This window comes from Trachurus trachurus (assembly GCF_905171665.1).
Source record: "Trachurus trachurus genome assembly, chromosome: 6".
In the NCBI taxonomy this organism is placed as follows: domain Eukaryota; kingdom Metazoa; phylum Chordata; class Actinopteri; order Carangiformes; family Carangidae; genus Trachurus; species Trachurus trachurus.
In genome coordinates this window covers 32973705-33000006 of record NC_139897.1, presented here as the reverse complement: position 1 = coordinate 33000006, position 26302 = coordinate 32973705, and the positions used below count along the sequence as shown (strand labels likewise).

The 26302-nt window shown below is 43.8% G+C and overlaps 2 protein-coding genes across 2 annotated transcripts in view; both read left to right on the top strand.

Annotated features, from left to right (window-relative positions):
• The window catches only part of LOC310987961 (uncharacterized protein), a gene marked incomplete at its 3' end in the record, with an annotated part of 132801 nt that overhangs the window by 57939 nt on the left and 48560 nt on the right, over window positions 1–26302 (top strand). Inside the window, exons 10-17 of the mRNA XM_083974430.1 lie at window positions 7589–7762; window positions 8168–8299; window positions 19749–19894; window positions 20132–20220; window positions 22198–22417; window positions 22633–22898; window positions 23088–24613; window positions 25364–25537. Of these exons, the coding sequence (XP_083830556.1) occupies window positions 7589–7762; window positions 8168–8299; window positions 19749–19894; window positions 20132–20220; window positions 22198–22417; window positions 22633–22898; window positions 23088–24613; window positions 25364–25537 (2727 nt within the window). The remainder of the gene's footprint in view (window positions 1–7588; window positions 7763–8167; window positions 8300–19748; window positions 19895–20131; window positions 20221–22197; window positions 22418–22632; window positions 22899–23087; window positions 24614–25363; window positions 25538–26302) is intronic.
• The window catches only part of LOC310987237 (uncharacterized protein), a gene marked incomplete at its 3' end in the record, with an annotated part of 54448 nt that continues 44716 nt past the window's right edge, over window positions 16571–26302 (top strand). Inside the window, exon 1 of the mRNA XM_083973427.1 lies at window positions 16571–16630. The remainder of the gene's footprint in view (window positions 16631–26302) is intronic.

The window sequence follows — 26302 nt, the reverse complement described above, 5'->3', positions numbered from 1 at the left end:
TATGCCAATTTTGAGAACATAAAATATTTCCTAAGCCAGATCACACAGCCTTTTAGCATCATTGCTGTATCAGAAACTTGGATGAACAGTGAACGGGCTATTGACTTTGTACTGGATGGATATGAATTGGTCTATGTAAACAGAAAAAACAAGAATGGTGGTGGTGTTGCTTTGTTTGTGGACAGGAAATTCAAGTTCAAGGTTGATGAAAAGTTGTCAGTAGTAGTAGATAATCTTCTTGAATGTGTTACTATAGAAATTGTAATGGAGAGAAAGAAAAATATCATTGTGAGTTGTATATACAGAGCACCAGGTTCAAACATAGACTTGTTCAGGGACTGGATGGAGGAAAATTTCTCAAGAATAAGTCAGAAAGTCATGTTTATCTGTGGTGACTTTAACATTGACTTACTAAACCAAAATAAACACAAAATGACAGAAGAATTTATCAACACTTTATACAGCTTAAGTCTATATCCTAAAATCACCAGACCCAGCCGTATTACTTCCCATAGTGCCTCACTCATTGATAATATCTTCACTAATCAAATAGATAATGACACAGTGAGCGGACTGTTAGTTTGTGATATCAGTGACCATTTGCCTGTTTTTACAACTTACAACAACAGCCACATGAATAACCAACAGGATAACAAACTACAATATAGAAGGGTTAGGACAGAAGAGTCTATGGTTAAATTAAGAAATGATTTGCTAGCTCAAGACTGGGAACGAATATATAAAGAAAATGACTGCAACAAAGCATATGATGAATTCTTAAAAATTTTTTGTGTATTCTATGATAAAAATTGTCCAATCAAACAATATAGAAAAAAACAAAATCATAAAGATAATCAGTGGATCACAAAGGGACTTCAAAACGCTTGTAAAAAGAAAAATACATTATATCGAGAATTTCTAAAACATCGAACAGCAGAAGCTGAAAACAAATATAAAAAATATAAAAATAAATTAACTAGCATTATGAGAATACGCAAAAAGGAATATTATAATGAAATATTAGAAAATAACAAAAACAATATTAAAGGTATTTGGAATATTTTGAACAGTATAATAAGAAATGGCTCTAGACAGACTAATTACCCCGAATATTTTATTGATAATGATTTAAATGTTGATAATATTGAGGAGGTGGTTAATAAGTTCAATCATTTCTTTGTAAGTGTTGGACCGAAATTGGCAGAAAAAATCCCCGATCCACCAATGACTGGAAGTACCAATGAGGAGGTCATAGAAAGGAATCCTTCTTCTATGTTTCTCAGAGCAATAGAAGAAAAAGAAATTATAGAAACTGTTAATAAATGTAAAAACAAGATGTCATCTGACTGTCATGACATAGACATGAAAACAGTAAAAAGGGTTATTGCTGGGATTTCTAAACCACTCACTCATATCTTCAATTTATCATTCCAAACCTGGCAATTTCCTCATAAAATGAAACTAGCAAAAGTAACACCGCTGTATAAAACTGGGGATCGTCACCACTTCACAAATTACAGGCCTGTTTCTCTTCTTCCTCAATTCTCAAAAATACTAGAAAAACTTTTTAATAATCGATTGGACAGTTTTTTAGAAAAACACAACTTACTTAGTAACAGTCAATATGGTTTCAGATCAAACCATTCAACATCACTTGCTTTAACAGAACTTATAGAAACTATAACAGATTCCATAGATAAAAAGCAATATGCAGCAGGAGTATTCATTGATCTAAAAAAAGCATTTGATACAATTAACCACAATAGATTGATTTATAAATTGGAGCAATATGGGATCAGGGGGGTTGCCTTGAATTGGGTGGGAAGTTATTTGAGAAACAGGCAGCAATATGTGAAGATGGGAGACTGTTCGTCAGAATGTCTGGATATTGCATGTGGTGTCCCCCAGGGGTCAGTGTTGGGACCCAAACTCTTTGTCCTATATATTAATGACATCTGTAATGTGTCTAGTCTAGTTAAATGTATTTTATTTGCAGATGACACAAACATTTTTTGTTCTGGTGAAAATTTGCAGCAACTTTTGGATGTCATCACTTCAGAGTTAAGTAAAATTAAAAAATGGTTTGACAAGAATAAATTATCACTAAATCTGAACAAAACAAAAATCATGTTATTTGGAAACTGTAAAATACACAATCAAATACAGGTACAAATAGATGGTGTAAATATTGAAAGAGTAAATGAAAATAAATTCCTGGGAGTGATAATAGATGACAAAATTTGCTGGAAACCTCACATTAAACATATCAAATCTAAACTGTCTCGCAGCATTTCAGTTTTGGTAAAAGCAAAGCATGTCCTAGATCATAAACCACTCTATATTCTGTACAATTCACTGATTCTTCCTTATTTAGAGTACTGTACGGAGACATGGGGAAACACATACAAAACTGCACTTCAGCCACTTTTCATACTGCAAAAAAGAGCAATGAGAATTATTCACAGGGTTGATTATGGGGCACACACCAATGACTTATTTTGGAAATCTAAAACTCTAAAATTGTTTGATTTGGTGGAGCATAAAACAGTCCAAGTATTATATAAAGCAAGGAACTATCTGCTACCAAGAAACATTCAGAGAATGTTTCACGAAAGAGAGCAAGGTTATGATTTAAGAGAGAAATCAAATCTAAAGGTTGGTAGAGCTCGCACAACAAAGAAAAGTTTCTGTATCACCATTTGTGGAGTAAAACTGTGGAATAATCTGAGTACTGAAATCAAAAACATTTCGAGTATAATCATGTTTAAAAAGAGACATAAAGAAATGATTCTCCAGAGGTACATTGAATAATTCACACAAGGTGTTTGCTTACTTACTATTTGGATTAAAATGTGTAATGTGTAAAATGTTTAATTAGAACATATAGTTAAAATTATAGGGGTAGGATTAGATAAGTTTATACTTCTTCCTACTCCTTTTCGCTCATGTAAACTGCGTTGCTTATGAGATGTTGTGTATACATTTTTCTCTGTTCACTTATTATATTATTATTTTATCTTATTTATTATTATTTTTTTTTACACTGTCGTTTACATGATCGAAATAAAGATATCAATCAATCAATCAATCAATCCAGTCCAGTGAATCGAAGGGATGTTGCTCGATCAAAAGATTGGAGGTTGTGTGACTTCTTGACCTGAGGGCGGGCCTTATATACAAATGTTGGATCCAATCGCAATGTGAGAACAAACTATAAGACCCAATGATCATGTTAATATGGTTGAACCAAAAAAGACGTTTTTTGGGGATAACCAAAATTGTTGTAATTCTGCAACACTGGGTCTTACAGGGTTAAACATGTGCAACACTTTTCCCCCACAATCCAATCCGTCCTGACATCAGCTGTTATTAACACACAACTCAGATCAATAACAGGATCACATGTTGGAGCACCGCTCACATCACACAACAAACCTTTAACACAATACACACTCAAACCTGAGCAACAAGGATGTTAACTGTACACAACAAGCTGTTATTACAAGGTTTACAACAGATAAGACACACAACCTGAGCTGTGTGTGTGTGTGTGTGTGTGTGTGTGTGTGTGTGTGTGTGTGTGTGTGTGTGTGTGTGTGTGTGTGTGTGTGTGTGTGTGTGTGTGTAGAAGTGTATGCACTCCTGCACTCTAGCACTTTGTCTCTCAGAAACTCTTTTGATCCCCCTACTCATGGTGTTGTAAAAATGTCAATGTTTTATCTCGTTATAGTTGTTTTGTTATGTCCTTGTTGTCTGCATTGCTATGTCGTTTATAATACTATGTTTTTCTGTCACTGTACTGTTTTTATGTTTTGGGACTCCGGATGGAAATGTTTTTATATGTTCATCAATGTGCACTGTCCCACCCAAATAAACAAATAAAGTAAAGTAAGTGTCAGAGAGAGAGTAGGTTACAACATGCTAACTGTTAGCCACCGTAGCTCAGGCGTTGGTCTCCCGTCAGATAAAAGCTGCTGTTGTTCTTCAGACGAAAGCTCATTAAGGTGTTCACCTCTCCAGTGGAGCATCACTGCAGTTGAATTAGCTGCTAAACTGCTGGACGCTAAAAAGCCAGGGGACACGTCTGTGTGTTGACCATTCACCAAGGCAACGTGAACAGAAGTGCAGCTCAGACATGGTGCAGTTAAGTTAAGAGGCAGCGTAGCGTTTTGCCTTTTCACCTCCATGTGAACTCTCTGTGGGAACTTACTGCACATGTGCAAACAGCCACATACACACCGTACTGACAGAAGAGGCAGAGCAGCTCTGGGCCTTTGCTCTGTAATACTACACATGGCTGAGTGGTTTGTGCAGCTGCTGCCTGGACAGAAGGGGAACTGCCCATTGGTCCGACCTCCCATTGGTTCGACCTCCCGTTACTCCGACAAAATACCCACTGGTCCGACCTCCCATTGGTTCGACCTCCCGTTACTCCGACAAAATCTCTCTCTCTCTCTCTCTCTCTCTCTCTCTACGCACATCACACACATACACGCGCGGCCCAGAATATCACCATATTCAGTCAGAGAGCCAGATCATGTCAGATCGCGCACAACCATCATAAATGCTGATCAAGATGTGTAAACTGATAATCAAAGCCCCCCCCTCTCAGAGTACAGAGTAAAAGAAATACACTTTTTTTTCTCTCCCCCCCTCCGCTCGAGCACGGCTGAACCTGGCCGGCTTGAGCTCACTTCACGGGCGCGAGCCTGCTGCAGCCGCTGCTGCTGCTGGCAGCAGACTGAGAGAGAGAGAAAAAAAAAGTAAATTTCTCTTTGGTTAGGTTCAGGCAATGAAGAAAGGAGTTGGTTAAGTTTAGTAAAAACACCAGGTAGAGGCTAGACAGGCTGGAAGCATAATGAGCGTTACATGTTATTAATATGAAGTGCTTGTTTTGCAGTTAATTATGCACATGATCCGTTTGATCCCAGAAAGGAAAAAAGGATCAATGCGCAGCCTCCGTTTCCTTTCTGATTGCGTCCGTCTGTCTGTTCGGAGTGGGAGAGATAGACAGAGAACCCAATCCACCTGTCTGTAATGTAAGTTTGATTTGATGAGTGTCAAGGTTTAATTACGGACACTAATGAGTGCGCAGCAGTGCGTAAAAGTCGTGCGTAATGACAGCTCCTCGTTGGTGAAACACAATAAACTGCACCTCTTCTTCCACTTGTGTTTTATTGACAGGTGGAGCCTATATGAATAATGATATAAATGCATAGTGAACGGTAAGAATGGAGAGTTTGACTAATAACTAGTCCAGTTTGAACTAATGAGGACCTCCCATTAGTTCGAACTCTCATTACTCCGATTGTCGGACCAATGGGAGTTCGAACCAATGGGAGGTCGAACTAATGGGAGGTCGGACTAATGGGAGGTCGGACCAGTGCCATGGACCCGGACAGAAGCTAGCTCTGTTTACTGGCTTTTATTAGACCATGAAAATCACCACGTTCTGACACATTGAACTCAAAAGCCCTGACTGCACGTCACTGGTTTTTAGTTCAGTCTCTGTTTCTCTTCATGTTTCACCTCCACCAGTGGCGGCTGGTGAAAAATATTCTAGGTGGGGCTGTTTGTCCCTGAAGTTTTTGGTGACCATCTTGATAAAAGAACCCCATACCCATTTTTAGGGATAAACATTAATTATTTATTTGCCTTTGATAAATCAGCAGTTTGACAGATAATGACAATGAACAAACAGTAGTCTTTCACTGGTGGCACACAGTGGACATGAAATATACAGTATTAGCAAATACTCTTAATACAAAAATATGGTTATTAAAAGGCATGTGTATGATGTAACCTACAGCAGTGATTAATGTTAACTATAGACAAAGGAGGCACTATAGGAGGAGCATAACGTGATTAAGTTTGGTCAGACCTTGCTGATGTGAGATGTTAACTTAACTGCTGCATTATCAGGTTTGATGATGAGTCTAACTGTGAACGTACTGGTCACACCTGTAAACATATTGAACAGTGCTGCAGCCTGATGCTCCGCATCACAGACGTCCTGTCACAGCCTGGGTGAGTAGTTTCCCCTGGTGTCACTCAGGAATAACAGTGTCCAGTCCAGTGTCCCAGAAGCTGGATGAACTAATAGAAACGCTCTCGGACGAGCTGTGAACGCACCGCGGACGAACCAACAGCCTGTAGTCCAGAAGTTGTCTCCGAGCATCAAGAGAGAGCAGTCTCTGACGTGCCGGTTAACGGTGCTCCGGTCCTCCGGTGCTCCTCTCACACACTACGCGGCCTCCTGTCGCATCATAACAGCCTCCCGCCACCGGCCCACAGAGTTTTATCCACCTGTTGGTTGTATTTCCTCACCGTGAAACTGTGTTTTTCATCCAGCTGTGAAGCTCTGCTGCTAGTCCTGACTTCTGCCTAGCTTGGCTAACGTTAGCTGACAGCACCGTTCATGTGTCCCTTGAGAATATGTTTTGTAATCCGTTCAGATAAATAGGTCTCTAACTCCAGTAACAGTCCGTGTGGTATCTGTCCTCACTGTTTTAATAAAGTAAATTATACGGGAAACAGAATTTGAAACTGATGAAAACTCCGTAGCCATCCTGGTACCGAGGACAGCTCCTCGGTTAATTTCCCCCTCGATTTCTGGTTGCCACGGGAGACCAAAATGTTTGGTTTGGGGCGATATTTTCTGCGCCCCAAAGGCATAAAATCCGACGACGCTGATTGGCTAAATTACCTGTTGCTCCGTATATTTTTTACTTAGCAACAGTCACTGATTGGCTGAGCCGGTACACTGCTCGGGCGACTTCTCCAGCGCCCCAGACACAGAGCGATAGATATATAATAGCAGAGACAGTAAATGAACCTGTAGGCAAATTAGCCTCTAAATAATGGTTTTATTTTATATACAGCTCGATTTTAAGAATTCCTATCACATTCACAGGTACAATAAGAAAAAAATATTAATTTTAAATTATTATTTTGGAAAAAATAATAATCATTAAAATTCGCTTTTCATCAGGGGGGGCGGCGCCCGAGCGCCCTCTATTGACCAGCCGCCACTGACCTCCACTACAGAAACACATGTGATGTATCAGACAATAACTGATCTATAATCAATAGCTGCTGGCTCCACCTCTTTCCTGAGGCTCTGTGATGTTTATAGTGAAACATTCAAAGCCAACATCCCATAATAAGCAGGTGTGTTTCAGGTTTTTCTGTCTCTGAGCTTCATTCAACATGTGTTTGTACACGTTAGTTGTCATGGTAACAGAGTTCAGCCTCACATGTTTGTTGTCTTGAGCATGGTCAGTAAATCTCTGATCAATGTGGCTGCACAACATGAGTTTGTCTGGATGGAGCCACAGGTGGAGCTGACAGGTGAAGAGGCGGAGTCACTGCGTCTGTGTTGAAGCAGCAGCAGCTTCTCATGAATATTAATGAGCTGTTTTCTCTCTATGTGACTGTTTAACCTGCTTCCTGTTGCTTCAGCTGTTGGACTTTGATTTTCTAAACTTGTTCTTTCTGAAGCTTCTTCAGCTCTGAAAAGATGATGAGACACTGAACGCTGTCAACAAGTAGCTTTGTCCTCAACTCACTGATTTTATTCTTCATTCAGATTGAGGAGCTGCAGATTGTCAGAGATCAGCTGTTCTTCTCTGGTCTCAGCTCTGAAGTCCAACCCCTCCCACCTGAGACACCTGGACCTGACCTATAACTACCTGCAGGATTCAGGAGTGAAGCATCTGAGTGGTTTTCTGGAGAGTCCAGACTGTAGACTGGAGACTCTGAGGTCAGTTCACTGACTGTTACTGTTGTAGATCTTAGATCTTTGATCCACAACTGAACCTGATTGATCTTCACTCAGAACTTGAATCATTGACTTTGATGTCATGAATGAAGGACGTTTGAAATAGTTGTTGTCTCATGTTTCCACTTGTTCCTCTCTCACACTGACAATGACTCTTCACTTTCAGCTCATTTCACTCAGTCTGATCAATAATCAATGATCTAATCACTTCAGCTGTGTGTGTATGTGTGTATGTGTGTGTGATCTTAATATATAGTATGTGCATTCACACATTTCAATGTCTTCTCCCTTCTTCTCTCTACTCATTTACACACTGATCATTGATCAGGACACACACATCTGATCAATCATCAATCATTTCATCTTTTTATTTTATTCTTTATTCAGATTGTGGAACTGCAGTTTGTCAGAGATCAGCTGTTCTTCTCTGGTCTCAGCTCTGAAGTCCAACCCCTCCCACCTGAGACACCTGGACCTGATAGGAGGAAGCAACATTTACTCGGAGCTGATAGGAAACAAGTTGAGCTCTTCAGCTCTGCAGCAGCTTCGTCGTCTTGTGAAGAGTCCAGACTTCCGACTGGAGACTCTGGAGTGAGTCTGATCTGTATCTGTTTCCACAGCTGATGAGACTGTGGGAGTGAAATAAAGTGTAAAGTGCAGCAGGTGAACCTGTCAGGATGTGACATCACACATGACATCATCTATGACATCACAGACTCAGAAAACGCTGCAGCAGCTTCAACGTGTCAATCATCAGTGATCCAGTCACAGGTAAAGGTGTTGAGTCAAACAGGAACAATGAGCTTCACCTGTCACTCAAGTACAGGAAGTACTTTTACTCCACTAACTCCTAACTAAATACTTTTACTGTGGTACTGTCATTATAGAAACTTTTACTCTGCTCCTATATTGTAGTATTCACTGTGATACCTTGTAGGAAGTACTTTTACTGAGATGCTGTATCTACAGAAACTACTCTCATTGTTCTACTGTAAATACATGAGTTATTTTTACTGTGTTACTGTAAGTACAGGGAGTATTTTTACTGTGGTGCTGTAAATAAAGGATACCTTGAAGTGCAATTACTCTGTTTCTGAAAATACTTTTACTCTGGTACTGTAAATGTGATAATATCCACTGTGATACCTTGAAAGAAATACTTTTACTCTTATGCTGTTTACCGTAACTACTTTTATTGTTGTACTATAAAAACATCAAGTACTTTTACTTTGGTACTGTAACTAAAGGATACCTTATATAAAGTACTTTAACTCTGATACTCTATCTACAGGAAATACCTTTATTTTTATATTATTACATATGGCTCATTAAGTAGTTTTACTGTGTTACAGTAACTACAGTAGTAGTAGGAGGAGACGCTCAGAGAGAAAGTCAGGAGGAGGTGGAGGAGGAGGAGGAGGAGGAGGAGGAGGAGGAGGAGGAGGAGGAGGAGGAGGAGAAGGAAGAAGAGGGGGAGGAGGAGAAGAGGAGGAGGTGGATGAAGAGGAGGGAGGAGGAGGAATAGAAGGACAAAGAGGAGGAGGAGGGAGAAGAGAAGGAGGAGCAGGTGGAAGTGGAGGAGGGAGGAGGGGGAGGAGAAGGAGGAGGGAGAAGAGGAGGGAGGAGGTGGAGAAGGAGGAGGAGGAAGAGGGAGAAGAGGAGGGAGGATGAGGAAGAGGAGAAAGAGGAGGGGGGAGGGGGAGGAGAAGGAGGAGGGAGAAGAGGAGGGAGGAGGTGGAGAAGGAGGAGGAGGAAGAGGGAGAAGAGGAGGGAGGAGGTGGAGGAGGAGGAGGGAGAAGAGGAGGGAGGATGAGGAAGAGGAGAAAGAGGAGGGGGGAGGGGGAGAAGGATGAAGAGGGAGGACGTGGAGGAGGAGGAGGAGGAGGAGAAAGAGGAGGGAGAAGGGGAGGGGGAGAAGGAGGAGGAGGAAGAGGAGAAAGAGGAGGGGGAGAGGAGGGAGGAAGAGGAGAAAGAAGAGGGAGAAGAGGAGGGAGGAGGTGGAGGAAGAGGAGGAGGAAGAGGAGGGAGAAGAGGAGGGGGAGAAGGAGGAGGAGGAAGAGGAGGGCAAGGAGGAGGGAGAAGAGGAGGAGGTGGAGGAGGAGGAGGAAGAGGAGGAGGTAATTTTTACTGTGTTACTGTAAGTACATCGAGTACTTTTACTTTGGTACTGTAACTAAAGGATACCTTATATAAAGTACTTTAACTCTGATACTGTATCTACAGGAAATACCTTTATTTTTATATTATTACATATGGCTCATTAAGTAGTTTTACTGTGTTACAGTAACTACAGTGAAGAACTGTTTACTTTGGTACTATTAATACAGTAAGTGTTTATAATATTGTAACTACAGGAAGTACTTTTGCTGTGGAACTTTAAGTACTGTGAAGTAAAAAATATCACAAACTTTTCTCTCCAAAAGAAAGAAAAACAAACATCTCTTATCATAACTTTATTGACACAAACTCTAAACTGAAAAAGCACATTACAATGTTATTACATTAGCAATGTTACATCTCATATTGTCTCTGCACAAAGACAACAAAGAGCTTTTTAACTGTGAAAACAGTTCAACCTGTTCTAGAGTTGTGTTTGGGCAACACGGCCACATAACAGGAGAAACACTGAAATAGTTTATTCTTGTCCACATCAGAGTGAAGTTATTAACTTTACTGATTATCCATCTGATTATCTGTCCTGCTGCGAGCGCTCAGCTTCTTTCAGTGGCCTCCATAGACTGTAGAGAGAAGTAAAACATCCCATAATGAGCTCCTGACGCTGGGCTCAACAGGTGAGGAGCAAATTCCCTCAGCTGAACATCTGTAGGAGGAGACGCTCAGAGAGAAAGTCAGGAGGAGGTGGAGGAGGAGGAGGAGGAGGAAGAGGAAGAGGAGAAGGGGGAAGAGGAGGTGGAGGAGGACAAGGAAGTGGAGGAAGAGAAGGACAAAGAGGAGGGAGAAGAGGAGGGAGGAGGAGGAAGAGGAGGGAGGAGGGGGAGGAGGAAGAGGAGAAAAAGGAGGGAGAAGAGGAGGGAGGAGGTGGAGGAAGAGGAGAAAGAGGAGGGAGGAGGGCGAGGAAGAGGGAGAAGAGGAGGGAGGAGGGGGAGAAGGAGGAGGAAGAGGAGTAGGAAGCGGAAGAGGAGGGAGAAGCGGAGGGAAGAGGTGGAGGAAGAGGAGAAAGAGGAGGGAGGAGGAGGAGGAGGAAGAGGAGAAAGAGGAGGGCGAGGAGGAGGAGGAAGAGCAGGAGGAGGAGGAGGAGGAAGAAGAGGAGGAGGGAGAAGAGGAGGGAGGAGGAGGAAGCGGAGAAAGAGGAGGGAGAGGAGGAGGGAGAAGAAGAGGGAGGAGGAAGAGGAGGGAGGAGGTGGAGGAGGAGGGAGAAGAGGAGGGAGGAGGGGGAGAAGGAGGAGGAGGAAGAGGAGAAAGAAGAGGAGGGAGAAGAGGAGGGGGAGAAGGAGGAGGAGGAAGAGGAGGGAAAAGAGGAGGGCAAGGAGGAGGGAGAAGAGGAGGGAGGAGGGGGAGAAGGAGGAGGAGGAAGAGGCGGAGGGAGGAGGTGGAGGAGGGAGAAGAGGAAGAGGTGGAGGAGTAGGAGGAGGAGGAAGAGGAGGAGGTAATTTTTACTGTGTTACTGTAAGTACAGGGAGTACTTTTACTTTGGTACTGTAACTAAAGGATACCTTATATAAAGTACTTTAACTCTGATACTCTATCTACAGGAAATACCTTTATTTTTATATTATTACATATGGCTCATTAACTCATTGGCTGCCATTGACGTCTATAGACGTCAATCTAATTACAACCGTTCACTGCCATTGACGTCGATAGACGTCAATTGCGTTTTTCAACGGGAAGGGCTGGAGGACGGTCTGGCGGAGCTTGTCCATCAATATCAGGCTTGTAAACTAGTGTAATGACGTGTAGGTGCCCTGTAGGCCCTGTAGGTGGCAGCAGTGCCCTCTTTGGATGAGAGATCAGCATTGATTATGAGAAGAAGAAGCGAGATGACAAGAGATATGCTAAAGAAACTTATGCACGGAGCCTATGTGTTCCGCACGTCGGCACATTATGTACCGTGTGTGTCGCGGTAGTTCGGAGAGGAAGAGGGTCGCGATCGTGAGAAAACGACGGAGATCATTGAAAAAGACACCGACGACCGACACCGACGCTGGACACCGGCGATCAAGCCGGGCCGAGCGGCCGGTGAGAGCAGCAGCTGACGGTGCGTCACCACAGACCAGAGCCCAGCTCAACTGACGGCTCGGTGGACGTGACCCGAGCGATTCCATCCGGATCAACCAGGAGCAGCAGAGACTCGTCCCCACGCTCCAGAAAGACATGAAGGTAATAATATAATACATCAATGGTAAAAATAATAAAATAAACTAACTTGCTAGCGAGCTAACTTTTACTGCTTAGAGAAGGGCGGATCGCTTTGATCGGAAAGGTTAAAAAAAAAAAAAAACTCCACATCACACTTGACTACATCTAAGAGATGTATTTTTATGGTAATTCTATATATTTCTATAATTTACAGGTGGTGGATCGAGCAGTGGTCGACCATGGGGCAGAGGTCATGTGACAGCTACAAACGTACAAAAAAGTTAATGCATTTTTACTGATATTTGTAAATAAATTATTATTTTGCCATCAAAAGTCCTTTCTCAGTGTTGTTTTTGTTGTTTTATAGAAGGAGAACACTGTTCAGATGTGTGAGGTGTCACTAAAGCAAAAAATATCAACGTCAAAGTCACTGTTCTGCTTGACATGTTTCTTTCCACAAAAAGCTCGTTTTCTCAGTGTTTTGGTCAAAAACTGCTGTTTTTGGCGAAACCAGCCTATGTTCTACTGCTGTTTACAAAAGAACGGAAAAAGGTAGAAACAAACTTTTTTTTCCTATTGAACAAAGAGAGTCTACTCTTTCTCTTGGTAGTTTCGGTGTTTATATAGTCATAGAACACAATATTCTGTGGGTCTTATAAGATCGTTCAAAATGCTCTAAAACGGCTGGCAGTATGGGGCTCTCTGATCTGAAAATGGCTGGCAGCCAATGAGTTAAGTAGTTTTACTGTGTTACAGTAACTACAGTGAAGAACTGTTTACTTTGGTACTATTAATACAGTAAGTGTTTATAATATTGTAACTACAGGAAGTACTTTTGCCTTGGAACTTTAAGTACTGTGAAGTAAAAAATATCACTAACTTTTCTCTCCAAAAGAAAGAAAAACAAACATCTCTTATCACAACTTTATTGACACAAACTCTAAACTGAAAAAGCACATTACAATGTTATTACATTAGCAATGTTACATCTCATATTGTCTCTGTACAAAGACAACAAAGAGCTTTTTAACTGTGAAAACAGTTCAACCTGTTCAAGAGTTGTGTTTGGGCAACACGGCCACACAACAGGAGAAACACTGAAGTAGTTTATTCTTGGCCACATCAGAGTGAAGTTATTAACTTTACTGATTATCCATCTGATTATCTGTCCTGCTGCGAGCGCTCAGCTTCTTTCAGTGGCCTCCATAGACTGTAGAGAGAAGTAAAACATCCCATAATGAGCTCCTGACGCTGGGCTCAACAGGTGAGGAGCGAATTCCCTCAGCTGAACGTCTGTAGGAGGAGACGCTCAGAGAGAAAGTCAGGAGGAGGTGGAGGAGGAGAAAGAGGAGGGAGGGGGTGGAGGAGGAGGAGGAGGAGGAGAAAGAGGAGGGAGAAGAGGAGGGGGAGAAGGAGGAGGAGGAAGAGGAGGGAGAAGAGGAGGGGGAGAAGGAGGAGGAGAAAGAGGAGGGAGAAGAGGAGGGAGGAGGTGGAGGATGAGAAGGAGGAGGAGGAAGAGGAGGAGGAGGAGGAAGAGGAGAAAGAGGAGGGCGAGGAGGAGGGAGAAAAAGAGGGAGGAGGGGGAGGAGGAAGAGGAAGGGGAGAAGGAGGAGGGAGAAGAGGAGGAGGGAGGAGGGGGAGAAGAGGAGGGTGGAGGAGGAGGGAGAAGAGGAGGCAGGAGGGGGAGGAGGAAGAGGAGGGGGAGAAGGAGGAGGGAGAAGAGGAGGAGGGAGAAGAGGAGGGAGGAGGGGGAGGAGGAAGAGGAGGGGGAGAAGGAGGAGAAAGAAGATGAGGAGGTGGTAGAAGAGGAGGAGGTGGACACAAACACACTCTTGTATCTTTCAAATAAACGTTGTCACTCTGGTGAAAAACTCTCTCCGGTCCTCACAACGTAGTAAGAACAAGAACACACACACACACACACACATGAAGCCTCGGTCTGATCCGACGTCAGGAGACGAGCAGCGTCAGATCTCCTGACTCACCTGAACGTGACGTGAGTCGTCCTCACCGTCACCAACGTGCACTGAAACAGACGGAGGAAAAGATCCACTTCACTGGAGTCTGAGAAAAACCGGTTTCCTTGAACGCAGCCTGAAGAGTCATGAGTTATTAAACCAGGAGACAAACTCATTCACAAAACCTGACGAAGCTTCAGACATGTGAACACAGCGACACCTGGTGGTGGATCAGAGTTACAGCAGCTTTTTACACATCACTGACTTCACTGTGTCAATCTGGTCTCAGAGTTATTAGATCTAGATAATTAATGTTTAATGGTTATTAGTGTCGTTTACATGTGACGCTGTTAATGAGCTACAAACGATGGGACGTGATTGGACAATAAAACATCATCAAAATACAACTTACACTACACTACACACTACACTACAGTAAAGGAAGGAGAGAGAAGAGAGAGGAGAGGAAGAGGGGGAGGAGAGAGAGAGAGAAGAGAGAGGGGGAGAAAGAGAGAAGGAGGGGAGAGACTAAGAGGGGGGAGGAGGAGGAGGAGGAAGAGGTGGAGGAGGAGGGAGGAGGAGGTGGAGGAGGAGGAGGAGGAAGAAGAGGTGGAGATGGAGGGAGGAGGAGGTGGAGGAGGAGGAGGAGGAAGAAGAGAGGGAGGAAGAGGAGGAGGAGAAAGTGGAATAGGTGGAGGGGGAGGAAGAGGAGGAAGAGAAGGAGGAGGTGGAAGAGGAGAAGGCAGAATAGGAAGAGGAGAAGAAGGAGGAGGTAGAGGAGTTGGAGGAAGAGGAGGAGACGGAGGAGAAGGAAGAGAAGGACGAGGTGGAGGTGGAAGAGGAGAAGGCAGAATAGGAAGAGGAGAAAAAGGAAGAGGAAGAAGAGAGGGAGGAAGAGGAGCAAGAAGAGGAGGAGGAGAAGAGGGGGAGGAAGAAGAGGAGGAAGAGGAGGAAGAGTAGGAGTCCAAACGTGTAGAAATAAAAGCATGAATCTCTGTCAAGCTTTACTCCAAGATTAGAAACTCCTCCTTCCTCCTCCTCTGAACACATCAGGTCCACTGTAGCAAGTAGCCGTCCTGAACCAATCAGAGAGAGAAATGAAAATAATGCTGATAATGTGATTGGCCAGTGTGTGTGTGTGTGTGTGTGTGTGTGTTCTTGTACTTACTACGTTGTGGGGACCGTTGAGAGTTTTTAACCAGCAAAGTGAGGACATTTTTGGGAAGTGAGGGCTGTTTGAGGGTGAAGAATTTAGGTTATAATTAGGTTTAAGTTAGGTTAAGAGTAATGGTTAAAGGGATAGTTCACCCTAGAATGATATTTCGCTCATTATCTACTCACCCTCATGTGGACTAAGGGCTGGAAGAAGTTTCAGATTCCTCCGTGGCTTCTCTGAGTTACAGGGGGTCTCGGCGTAGCAGTGCATGTCCATATGACGGTTGTAAAGGGACACCGGAGCTCTTCGTAAAAAAACACACACAAAAAAACATCCAAATACCTCCATGCTGCTCGTATGTAATGTCCGTCTTGTGCTGAAGCCCCAAATTGCGTAATTGTCCCGAAAAAAATTAAATAAGTCTATATTTTAAGCTTGTTTCTGGAAGCTCCTCTTCCTGGTCCGTCCAAATCTCGCGTGATTTGCGCCGGCGTCAGTGTGGTTACTGTGAATCACGCGAGATTTGGACGGACCAGGAAGAGGAGCTTCGAGAAGCTTCCGCTACAAACAAGCTTAAAATATAGACTTATTTAATTTTTTTCGGGACAATTACGCAATTTGGGGCTTCAGCACAAGACGGACATTACATACGAGCAGCATGGAGGTATTTGGATGTTTTTTTGTGTGTGTTTTTTTACGAAGAGCTCCGGTGTCCCTTTGCAACCGTTGCATTGAAATGCACTGCTACGCCAAGACCCCCTGTAACTCAGAGAAGCCACGGAGGAATCTGAAACTTCTTCCAGCCCTTAGTCCACATGAGGGTGAGTAGATAATGAGCGAAATATCATTCTAGGGTGAACTATCCCTTTAAGGTTAGGGTAAGGGGCTAGGGAACACATTATGTCAATGAGTGCATTTCTATAAGGAGTTCATCATGATTCTCCTTGTATCCTCCTGGTTTCTGTGTGGACTTACATTTAGTTGTGGTTGTGTTTTCCATATATGGTCGTGTTGCCAGAGTTAAGTTACAACACTGAGACACAAAGTTGATGACAACATGTGTGATGAATAAGACAGAGAACAGACTGAGCTGTAACTTGTAGTGGAGTGTCTTTAAATCTCTCAGCAGCTCTTCTACCACAGCTGGATCTCAGCTCACTGTTTATTCATGGTGTCAGAGTTCACCTGTCCATACAGGTGTAATACCAGGAGTTACCCAGCAGATGGCGCCACTCTACTGTAGAAAGGGACTTCCTCATTATAATTTATTGTTCAATTTTGTTTAAAGTCCATGAGATGAACTTTAAACTGAACAATAAATGATTGTAACTGCAGAGCAGAGGGAGGAGGTGAAGGTGTTCAGACGCCATTTTAGAGTGAACGGAGCAGAAGGAGAAAAACTGAAGTCTGAGACGAGTGAGTGTCAACACAACATTATTATTATTATTATTATTATTATTATTATTATTATTATTATTATTATTATTATTATTATTATTATTGGGTTGTTGTTGTGTCAGAGTGTGAGAGTCAGTGTGTTTGTGTGGACTGTGGAGGGAAGAAGAGTCAGACGTAGTCCGTACATACGTCAGCACATTGTCTCAGATTCACCTCCACACAACTTCTTCAAACTCAGAACAAACATCAAAGGTCAAAGGTCACGGTGACTGGATAAACATGGATTTAATGTCAAAGTCATAGATATATACACGTAGATGCTGCATTCAGGCTTGTCAACACGGCCGCCATCTTGGTCAGGTGTTTCTGACCATAGACATAAGTCTGACAAGCAGTCAGACCCGGTCAGACCCTTGTAGAACAAATTTCAGTCTATGTATGCATGTGTGTGTGTGTCTGAGTATGTAAGTGTATGTATGATAAATATAAAAAATATATTAAAAAATATCAATCTATGATGTATCATAAATACTGTATATGTCTGACATTTATAATACACCAAACGTCTTGAAAATCAGTTGAATATTCAGTGAGTTATGGTGATTTTAATGGTTGATAGACCTCTGCCTCTGTAGACTAATGCAGTAAGTAGACACGGCTTCCCCCTGCCCAAGATGGCGGCCGTGTTGATGCATTGTTCCAATGGACAGCAGCGTCAGAGGCAGCTTCTACGTGTTCATATCTAAAGTCAAAGTACTATGAGTGGTGGAGGTCAACAACTCTATTAGTTTAAAGTCCATGAGATGAACTTTAAACTGAACAATAAATGATTGTAACTGCAGAACAGAGGGAGGAGGTAAAGGTGTTCAGACGCCATTTTAGAGTGAACGGAGCAGAAGGAGAGAAACTGAAGTCTGAGACGAGTGAGTGTCAAAACAACTTTATTATTAACATTATTATTGTTTTTGTTGTTATTGTTGTGTCAGAGTGTGAGAGTCAGTTTGTCTGTGTGGACTGTAGAGGGAAGAAGAGTCAGACGTAGTCCGTACATACGTCATATAAAAAAAAAACAATTTATGTTGTATCATAAATATATGTCCCACATTTATAATCAACCAAACGGCTTGAGAATCGGTTGAATATTCAGTGAGTGATGGTGATTTTAATGGTTGATAGACCTCTGCCTCTGTTGACTAATGCAGTAAGTAGACATGGCTTCCCCCTCAAGGTCAAGGTCAAGGTCATGTTTATTTATAGAGCACCTTATAGACAACCTTAGTTGACCAAGGTGCTTTACATAAAATAAATAACAATAAAATACAATGGTACATTTCAAAAGACCATTTAGGCAATGACACATACATTCAGCAAACCAAACAACTTCGTCTCACACAGGTCTGAAAGCCTGGGAGAAAAAAATGGGTTTTGAGAGAGGACTTAAAAATCTCTGACGACTGGATATGCTGTGGTAAACTGTTCCACAGCTCAGGTTCAACCACTGCCAACGCTCCATCGCCTCTAGTTTTCAGCCTGCTTTGAGGCACATCCAGATGTATTTCATTTGCAGATCTCAGAGCTCTGATTGGTCTGTGAACATGTATGAGTTCTGCTAAGTACACAGGGGCCATACCGTTCAAACCGGACAGGAAGCCAGTGCAGAGAGGCCAGAACTGGGCTCATGTGCTCCTGTTTCTTTGTGCCTGTCAAAAGACGAGCAGCAGCGTTCTGCACAAGCTGCAGACGTCACTAAGAGCGCTGGTCTAAACCTACAGACAGTGAATTACAAGTCTGTATCTTGGGCGGCAACATCAGAGGCTTCTACGTGTTTATATCTATGGTCAAAGTACTATGAGTGGTGGAGGTCAACGACTGGATCAGACAAGGAAGTGGTTATAGTTTGTCCTCTGTGGATTTTGGTGTGTCTTGATTCTATGTGTGTGTGTGTGTGTGTGTGTGTGTGTGTGTGTGTGTGTGTATTACTGGTTTCCCTCTCAGACTGACTGAAGTCCTGAAGATGAGTGGTAATGTGGAGAAACAGGAGGACAGATCAAAGTCTCTGAAGAATGACTGGTCCAAAGGAAAGCCTCCAGTCTTTAGACCTGGACCTGGACCTGGACCTGGACCTGGACCTCCAGTGTCACGGTAAGAAACCAGATACAGACCTGTGTGCAGGGTTGGAAGAGTTACCATAAAAATGTAATCCAGTATAATTACAAATTACATGTTAAAATAATGTAATCACATAATTAAAGTAACATACTGGATTATGTTTAGTTTCTTTTTAATTACTTCAATACCAAACATGCAAATTAAGAATATCAGGCAGTCAGCATGCATCAGTCCTCATCGATTAGATCACTCGGAGTCAAAAGCACTGAGTATCCCATGAATGTCAAAATAGAACAATGGACAAAATCTAGACTTTCAAATCAGCATTTTGTCAACATTAGTCAGACCCGCCAGCACAGACCATGAGTCAGCAGTCAGTCAGAGTCCTGAAGCTGACATGACGTCATGGAGGAAGAATAAAATAATAGTGGAGGTGGAAAACTGCATCATTTTATGATCCAACACATCTGCTCCACAAGAACAACAACAGCAGATCAACCTCAGAAAGGCAAAGTGACCTGTTGTTGCCATAACATTTCAGTCTCACTTTCTACACGGCTGTCGTCAGGTCAGCTGGTAGTTCTCTGTGATCTTGTGATCTGGGGTCTCCAGCTGCTCTGGGATCTGGAGACAGAGCAGTGGGCCATGGTTTGATCCCACAGTCGGAGCTAAACCGCCACCCAAATGGAGACAGTGTGTGGCTTTGGGCTCCACACAGATGGAGGCTACACAGGAGGTTGTGTCACGTGTTGGTCTGTTGTGGTGTTGTGTCCTACAGTGTCACTATGCGTGCGCACTGTGCACGTGTCTGCTGCATTGTACTATGTGTTTGATGTTAAAAATGTAATCAGGACAATCCATCTTTCACTACAGTGTGTGGTGCTGGACGCTGACGTCACTGTAGCCTTCCCACAATGCATCTGTGATCAGAGAACTGGTCAGTGAATAAAAACATGTTTGTGTTTGCAGAGGTCAGAACCACAGACTGAGAGCAGAGTCTCCAGGATCCACCTGTCTGTCCATGAAGAGTGACCGGTCCAAAGGAGAACCTTGGTGGTTCAGATCTGGACCTGGACCTGGACCCGGACCCAGTTGCTGGTCTGTGGGGAGTGACCGGTCCATGGGACATCTTCCAGAATTCAGTCCTGGACCTGGACCCGGACCCACCTGCTGGTCTGTGAGGAGTGACCGGTCCATGGGACATCTTCCAGAATTCAGTCCTGAAACTGGACCAGGACCCAGTTGCTGGTCTGTGAGGAGTGACCGGTCCATGGGACATCTTCCAGAATTCAGTCCTGGACCTGGACCCGGACCCACCTGCTGGTCTGTGAGGAGTGACCGGTCCATTGGACATCTTCCAGAATTCAGTCCTGAAACTGGACCAGGACCCAGTTGCTGGTCTGTGAGGAGTGACCGGTCCGTGGGACATCTTCCAGAATTCAGACCTGGACCTGGTCCTGGACCTAGACCTGGACCATCAGACCAAAAGTAAGAGACCTGTTACCAAGCTGTGAACTGATTGAACTGTTGCAGTTGAGGTCACTTCCTGTAGAGACAGAACTTCTTATCAGCTGATGAACCTGCCAGTGATGTCCCGATGTCTCTGATTAAAGGTCTTTGTTGTACAGAGAGGAAATGGTTTTATAGTGAGCAGCTGTTGGAGGGAATCACTGAACCTCCTTGTAAATGTAACTCTACGTCTCTGTGCTGCTGTGTTTCTAAAGAAAAGCTTCTTCAGTAGGAATCAGTGGAGTCCAGAAAAAGACAGACGGTGTGGAGGAAGAGCAGGACAGAGCAAATATTTAGTCTTGACCAAATATCAGAAACCTGCTGTGATAAACCCTGAGAACGAGGACCGTCTCTCCTGAACTTAATTATTCAGTTGTTTGTTCTACACTGTGAACTTTATTGCTGTCATGATCAGCTGCAGCCATCGATCAACACTCTGAAACTTTTATTCAGGAAGTGATGAAATCAAATATTCACAGTTCACATGACTCACTGAAACACAAAGGTGGACTGAAGATCTGATCATCACTAAAGTGTCTGAAGTGTAGAAAGCTCCAAAAGAATAGACATGCTCAGTTCATACTGACATTTACGGTGGACTGATTGATTTCCAAATGTATTTGGTAACATCCTAACTTACCATTAACAATAATTCTGTGATCAGAGAACTGATCAGAGATCAATGTGATGTGAATAAAAACATGTTTGTGTTTGCAGAGGTCAGAACCACAGACTGAGAGCAGAGTCTCCAGGATCCATCTGTCTGTCCATGAAGAGTGACTGGTCCATGGGACAACCTATTGAGTTCAGACCTGCACCTGGACCTGGACCTGGACCTTCAGAGTCACGGTAAGAGACGGTTTCTACTGTAAACTGAGCTGAAGATGATTCAGTCATTAGACTCATGTGAAGGAAACAGAGAGAAACCAGGAACCAGATCCATCAGACTCTGAAGGTTCACAACAAACCTCAGAGACAGAAACATGCACACACACTCTGTCCATCAGACTGATGAAGCACAGCGTCCTCATGTTCCTGTGCCATCGGCCTCAGTCAGTGTGAACGTTGCTGCACCAACACTTTAATGATCCACACGTCTGAGCCTTTAAACTGAAGACACAGTAGAGATTAAAGCAGCTGATACACACAGACTTTTATTTTGAAAAGTCAGGAACCAGACAGGAGTGAACAGTGTTTCCTGTTTCCTGTCTGTGACTGTCTGAGCTTCTCCACAACATGTAGTGAAGCTCAGGTGGAGCTGCTGAAGCTTCTGTTGTCAGCTTCAGTCTCCTCACACTGGATCAGAGCTCCAACACAGGTTGATTAGAGCCACACAGCAGCGTCTGGATGAGGAGCTCATTAGTTGAAGAGCTGATAGGACTCAGTCCAGAACCAACATCAAACATATACAAGAGGTAAACACCACCAACAGCTTCTCAATCATTTCACACATTTGGAGTAAAATCCAGACAAGACGACGCAGAACTGAAGAGACTCAAACTAACAGGGAGTTTGTTTTAGAGTCCAGATTTAAGGTCAACATATAAACAGAGACATAAACCAGACCATTTCAGGACCAGGTCTTCATTCAGCTCGTCTCTCTACAACCGTCTTTCTCTACTTTCTCTCTCTCGTCTGTCCGTCCTGGGTGAGGGATGCCTCCTCTGTTGCTCACCCTGAGGTTTCTCCGATTTTTCCCTGTTAAAAGGACTTTCCATGGAGTTTTTCCTCAGTCGATAGGAGGGTCTAAGGACAGAGGATGTTGTTACGATGCCATGTAAAGCCCTTTGAGACAAACTGTTTGTAAAAACAGGCTATACAAATAAAATTGCCTTGCCTTGCCTTGCCTCTCTGCTCCTCTGGTTACTGAAGCCCCGCCCCCTTGAGGAGGTTAACCAATCGGAGCTCAGATGTGGAGCTGTGACATGTTGTTGATCCAGAAATGTCTTGACAGGAGGAGGAGGAGTGGTGTCTCTGTGGACCAGCAGCTGTCCTGCTGTGGTCTCTGTCAGGACGTCCTGAAGGATCCAGTCTCCACCAGCTGTGGACACTGGTTCTGCAGACAGTGCTTCACCTCAGACTGGGACCAGTCTGGTTCTTCAGGACCCCCCTCCTGTCCCCAGTGTGGACAAAGACCCAGAACCAGAGGTGAGCGGCAGACAGCCAATCAGAGCAGCTGTGTACAAAGTGAGACTGAACATCTGTCTGCTGATGTGGTCATTTGTTAAACCAGGACCTGTTGTTTTCTCCAGAGTCATTGTTCCATCACACAGCACTGACATTTAAGATGAGGATTCAAACCTTCTCTTTGTTGTCTGTAGTTTTTCTGTAGCTGATGAAAATAATCTGATCAGATTGTCAGACTCTCTGTCTTCAGTCTGACTCTGTCTCTTCTCTCTCAGCAGATCGTGGTCTGCAGGAGGTTTTAGATCAACATAAGATCAGTCTGAGGAGCAGATGTGAACAAGTGACTGAAGGAACTGAGGGAACAGGAAGTGGAACCCTCCTCAACAGGATCTACACTGAGCTCTACATCACAGAGGGACAGAGTGAAGGGGTTAATACCCAACATGAGGTGAGACAGCTGGAGACAACGTCCAAGAAGAAGACCCTCCATGACACTCCAATCAAGTGCAACGACATCTTTAAAGACTTACCTGTCCAACAGAGAGAGGACGTCTCTACGGTCTCACCTGTCCAGCAGAGAGAGGACGGCTCTACGGTCTCACCTGTCCAACAGAGAGAGGACGTCTCTACAGTCTCACCTGTCTCACCTGTCCAACAGAGAGAGGACGTCTCAACGGTCTCACCTGTCCAACAGAGAGAGGACGTCTCTACGGTCTCACCTGTCCAACAGAAACCCATCAGAGTGGTTCTGACCAACGGTGTCGCTGGCGTTGGAAAAACCTTCTCGGTGCAGAAGTTCACTCTGGACTGGGCCGAGGGCTTGGAGAACCAAGATGTCAGTCTGCTGATTCTGCTTTCATTCAGGGAGCTGAACCTGATCAGAGATCAGCGGTTGAGTCTTCTCAGGCTGCTCCATGTTTTCCATCCAACATTACAGAAGGTCACAGCAGAGCAGCTGGCTGTCTGTAAACTTCTCTTCATCTTTGACGGCCTGGATGAAAGCCGACTGTCACTGGACTTCAACAACAGGGAAGTTGTGTCTGATGTCACACAGACGTCATCAGTCAACGTGCTGCTGACAAACCTCATCCAGGGGAATCTGCTTCCCTCGGCTCTGGTCTGGATCACCTCCAGACCTGCAGCAGCCAATCAGATCCCTCCTACATGTGTTGACAGGGTAACAGAGGTCCGAGGCTTCACTGACGCCCAGATGGAGGAGTACTTCAGGAGGAGGTCCAGTGATGAAGATCTGTCCAGAAGAATCAGCTCACACATCAAGACGTCCAGGACCCTCCACATCATGTGTCAAGTCCCAGTCTTCTGCTGGATCAGTGCTACAGTTCTGGAGCACATGTTGACCACAGACCAGAGAGGAGAGCTGCCCAAGACCACGACTGACCTCTTCTCACACTTCCTGCTGGTCCAGACAAAGAGGAAGAAGAACAAGTATGGTGAAGGACATGAGACGAGTCCACAGGAGCTGACAGAGGCCGACAGGGAAGTTCTTCTGAAGCTGGGGAGGCTGGCGTTTGAACAGCTGGAGGAAGGAAACATCATGTTCTACCAAGAAGACCTGGAGCAGTGTGGTCTGGATGTCACAGAGGCCTTGGTGAACTCAGGACTCTGTACTGAGATCTTCAAAAGAGAGAGTGTGATCTTCCAGAAAACAGTCTACAGCTTTGTTCATCTGAGTGTTCAGGAGTTTCTGGCTGCAGTCTACATGTTCCACTGTTTCACCAACAGGAATACACAGGTCCTCAAAGAGTTCCTGGAAGAACAAGATGTTGATTTAACCCTGGTTAACTTCCTGTGGATAGTCATGCAGAAATCCCTCCGCAGTAGAAACGGTCACCTGGACTTGTTTGTTCGCTTCCTTCATGGCCTCTCTCTGGAGTCCAACCAGAGGCTGTTAGGAGGTCTGCTGGGTCAGACTGACAACAGTCCAGGAACCACCCAGAGAACCATCAACAACCTGAAGGAGATGGAGACTGATTACATCTCTCCTGACAGAAGCATCAACATCTTCCACTGTTTGACGGAGATGAAGGACCAGTCAGTTCATCAGCAGATCCAACAGTTCCTCAAGTCAGAGAATAGATCAGAGGAGAAACTCTCTGGGATCCAGTGTTCAGCTCTGGCCTACATGCTCCTGATGTCAGAGCAGGTTCTGGATGAGTTGGACCTGAAGAAGTACAACACGTCAACTCAGGGACGACAGAGACTGATCCCAGCTGTGAGGAACTGCAAGAAGGCTGAGTGAGTCCAGACATGATCAATATAACACCAACATATCTTAGTAATTTATTGAACTGGCCATCTCAAATTTATTCAACTCGTTCAAATGATTATCTAACACTCCAGGTTCCTCGGACGGATTCAGCTTTTGGTAGAACTGCATTCAGTTTTTCTGCTGCTCATACCTGGAACTCTCTTCAACGATCTCTGAAAATGAATTCATTTGTTACCCCAGGCCAGTTTAAAAACATGATCATAAATATGCATACTTTTGAATGCAATTGTTTTAAAAAAACCTAAAAAATTGTTGATAATGTCTGATCGTATTGCTGTTGATGTATTTTTATGATCACTGTATTTGTTATATGATTGCTGTTGATTTGATGTGCTCTCGACGTCATTGGAAATGAGGGTTTACCCTCAATGGCTTTCGAGATCTAAATAAAGGTTAAACAAACAAACAATAATTATTGATCCATAGTTGAGATCACTTGTTCACATAAACATAGTTTTTCTCATTATTCTTAGTTTGACTTTTAAAACATTATGTCAGGGATAATATAGAGTGAGCAGGCTTTGCTTCAGGGTCCCGTCCATCCTGTGAGAGTGATGAGGATCATTGTGTCCTGACAAACTCAGTCAGAGAAGATGAGCTGAAGCTCAGATGTTCATCACATCATCACGTCCTGTCATCAGATGCATCAACTGTGTTTTTACTGCAGCTTTCATCTGATTTGATTCTGACACATTTGATATTTTCTCTCTTCACAGACTTGGTGATTGTAAACTCTCAGAGAGTCACTGTGGAGTCGTGGCCTCAGCTCTGAAGTCCAACCCCTCCCACCTGACAGAACTGGACCTGAGTAAAAACAACCTGAGTGGTTCATCAGTGAAGGTTCTTTGTGCTGGACTGGAGAGTCCAAACTGTAGACTGGAGACTCTGAGGTGAGTTCACTGACTGGACCTGTTGGACTTTTGTCTGTGTTCAGTTCAAATGTGTGAAGTTCAGTTTGAAGCAGCGACTGGTTGTGACTCCATGTTACTGCAGCTGGTAGAAGGTGAAGGGTCAGAGGTCACTCAGAGGTCAGTGTGGTGATGATGATGATGATGATGATGATGATGATGATGATGATGATGATGATGATGATGATGATGATGATGATGATGAGCTGCTCTCAGATGAAGCTGCTAACAGAACAGCTGGATCAGCCACTGTAGCTGAAGCTGAGCAGATGTGATGTAGATCTGAGTTTTCCCTCTTTGCTTGGTTCAGGGTCAAAGGTCAAAGCAGCTTCCCAGTGTGAGAGGTCAGGTTAAAGTCCTGCAGCTCAGAGAACAGTGTTGGTTTGATGATCCCACTGTGGAGACACTGAGGCTCATGAATATCAACACTGGGCTCCACAGGAAGGAAGCTTCAGCTCATGGTCACATGACATTAAAGGAGTTTACTTCCTGTCCACAGTGTCTGTGAAGCAGCCTCTGGTCACATGACTCCACTGTCACTGAGGGGTCAGAGGTCAGCTTCAGACAGTGGACAGTTTCTCCTGAGCCACTGTGACTGTGTCCACAGCCTCTGGAGCTGAAGCTTCTTCAGCTCTGAACAGATGATGAGACACTGAACGCTGTCAACAAGGAGCTTTGTCCTCAACTCACTGCTTTTATTCTTTATTCAGATTGAAGTGGTGCAGTTTGTCAGAGATCAGCTTTTCT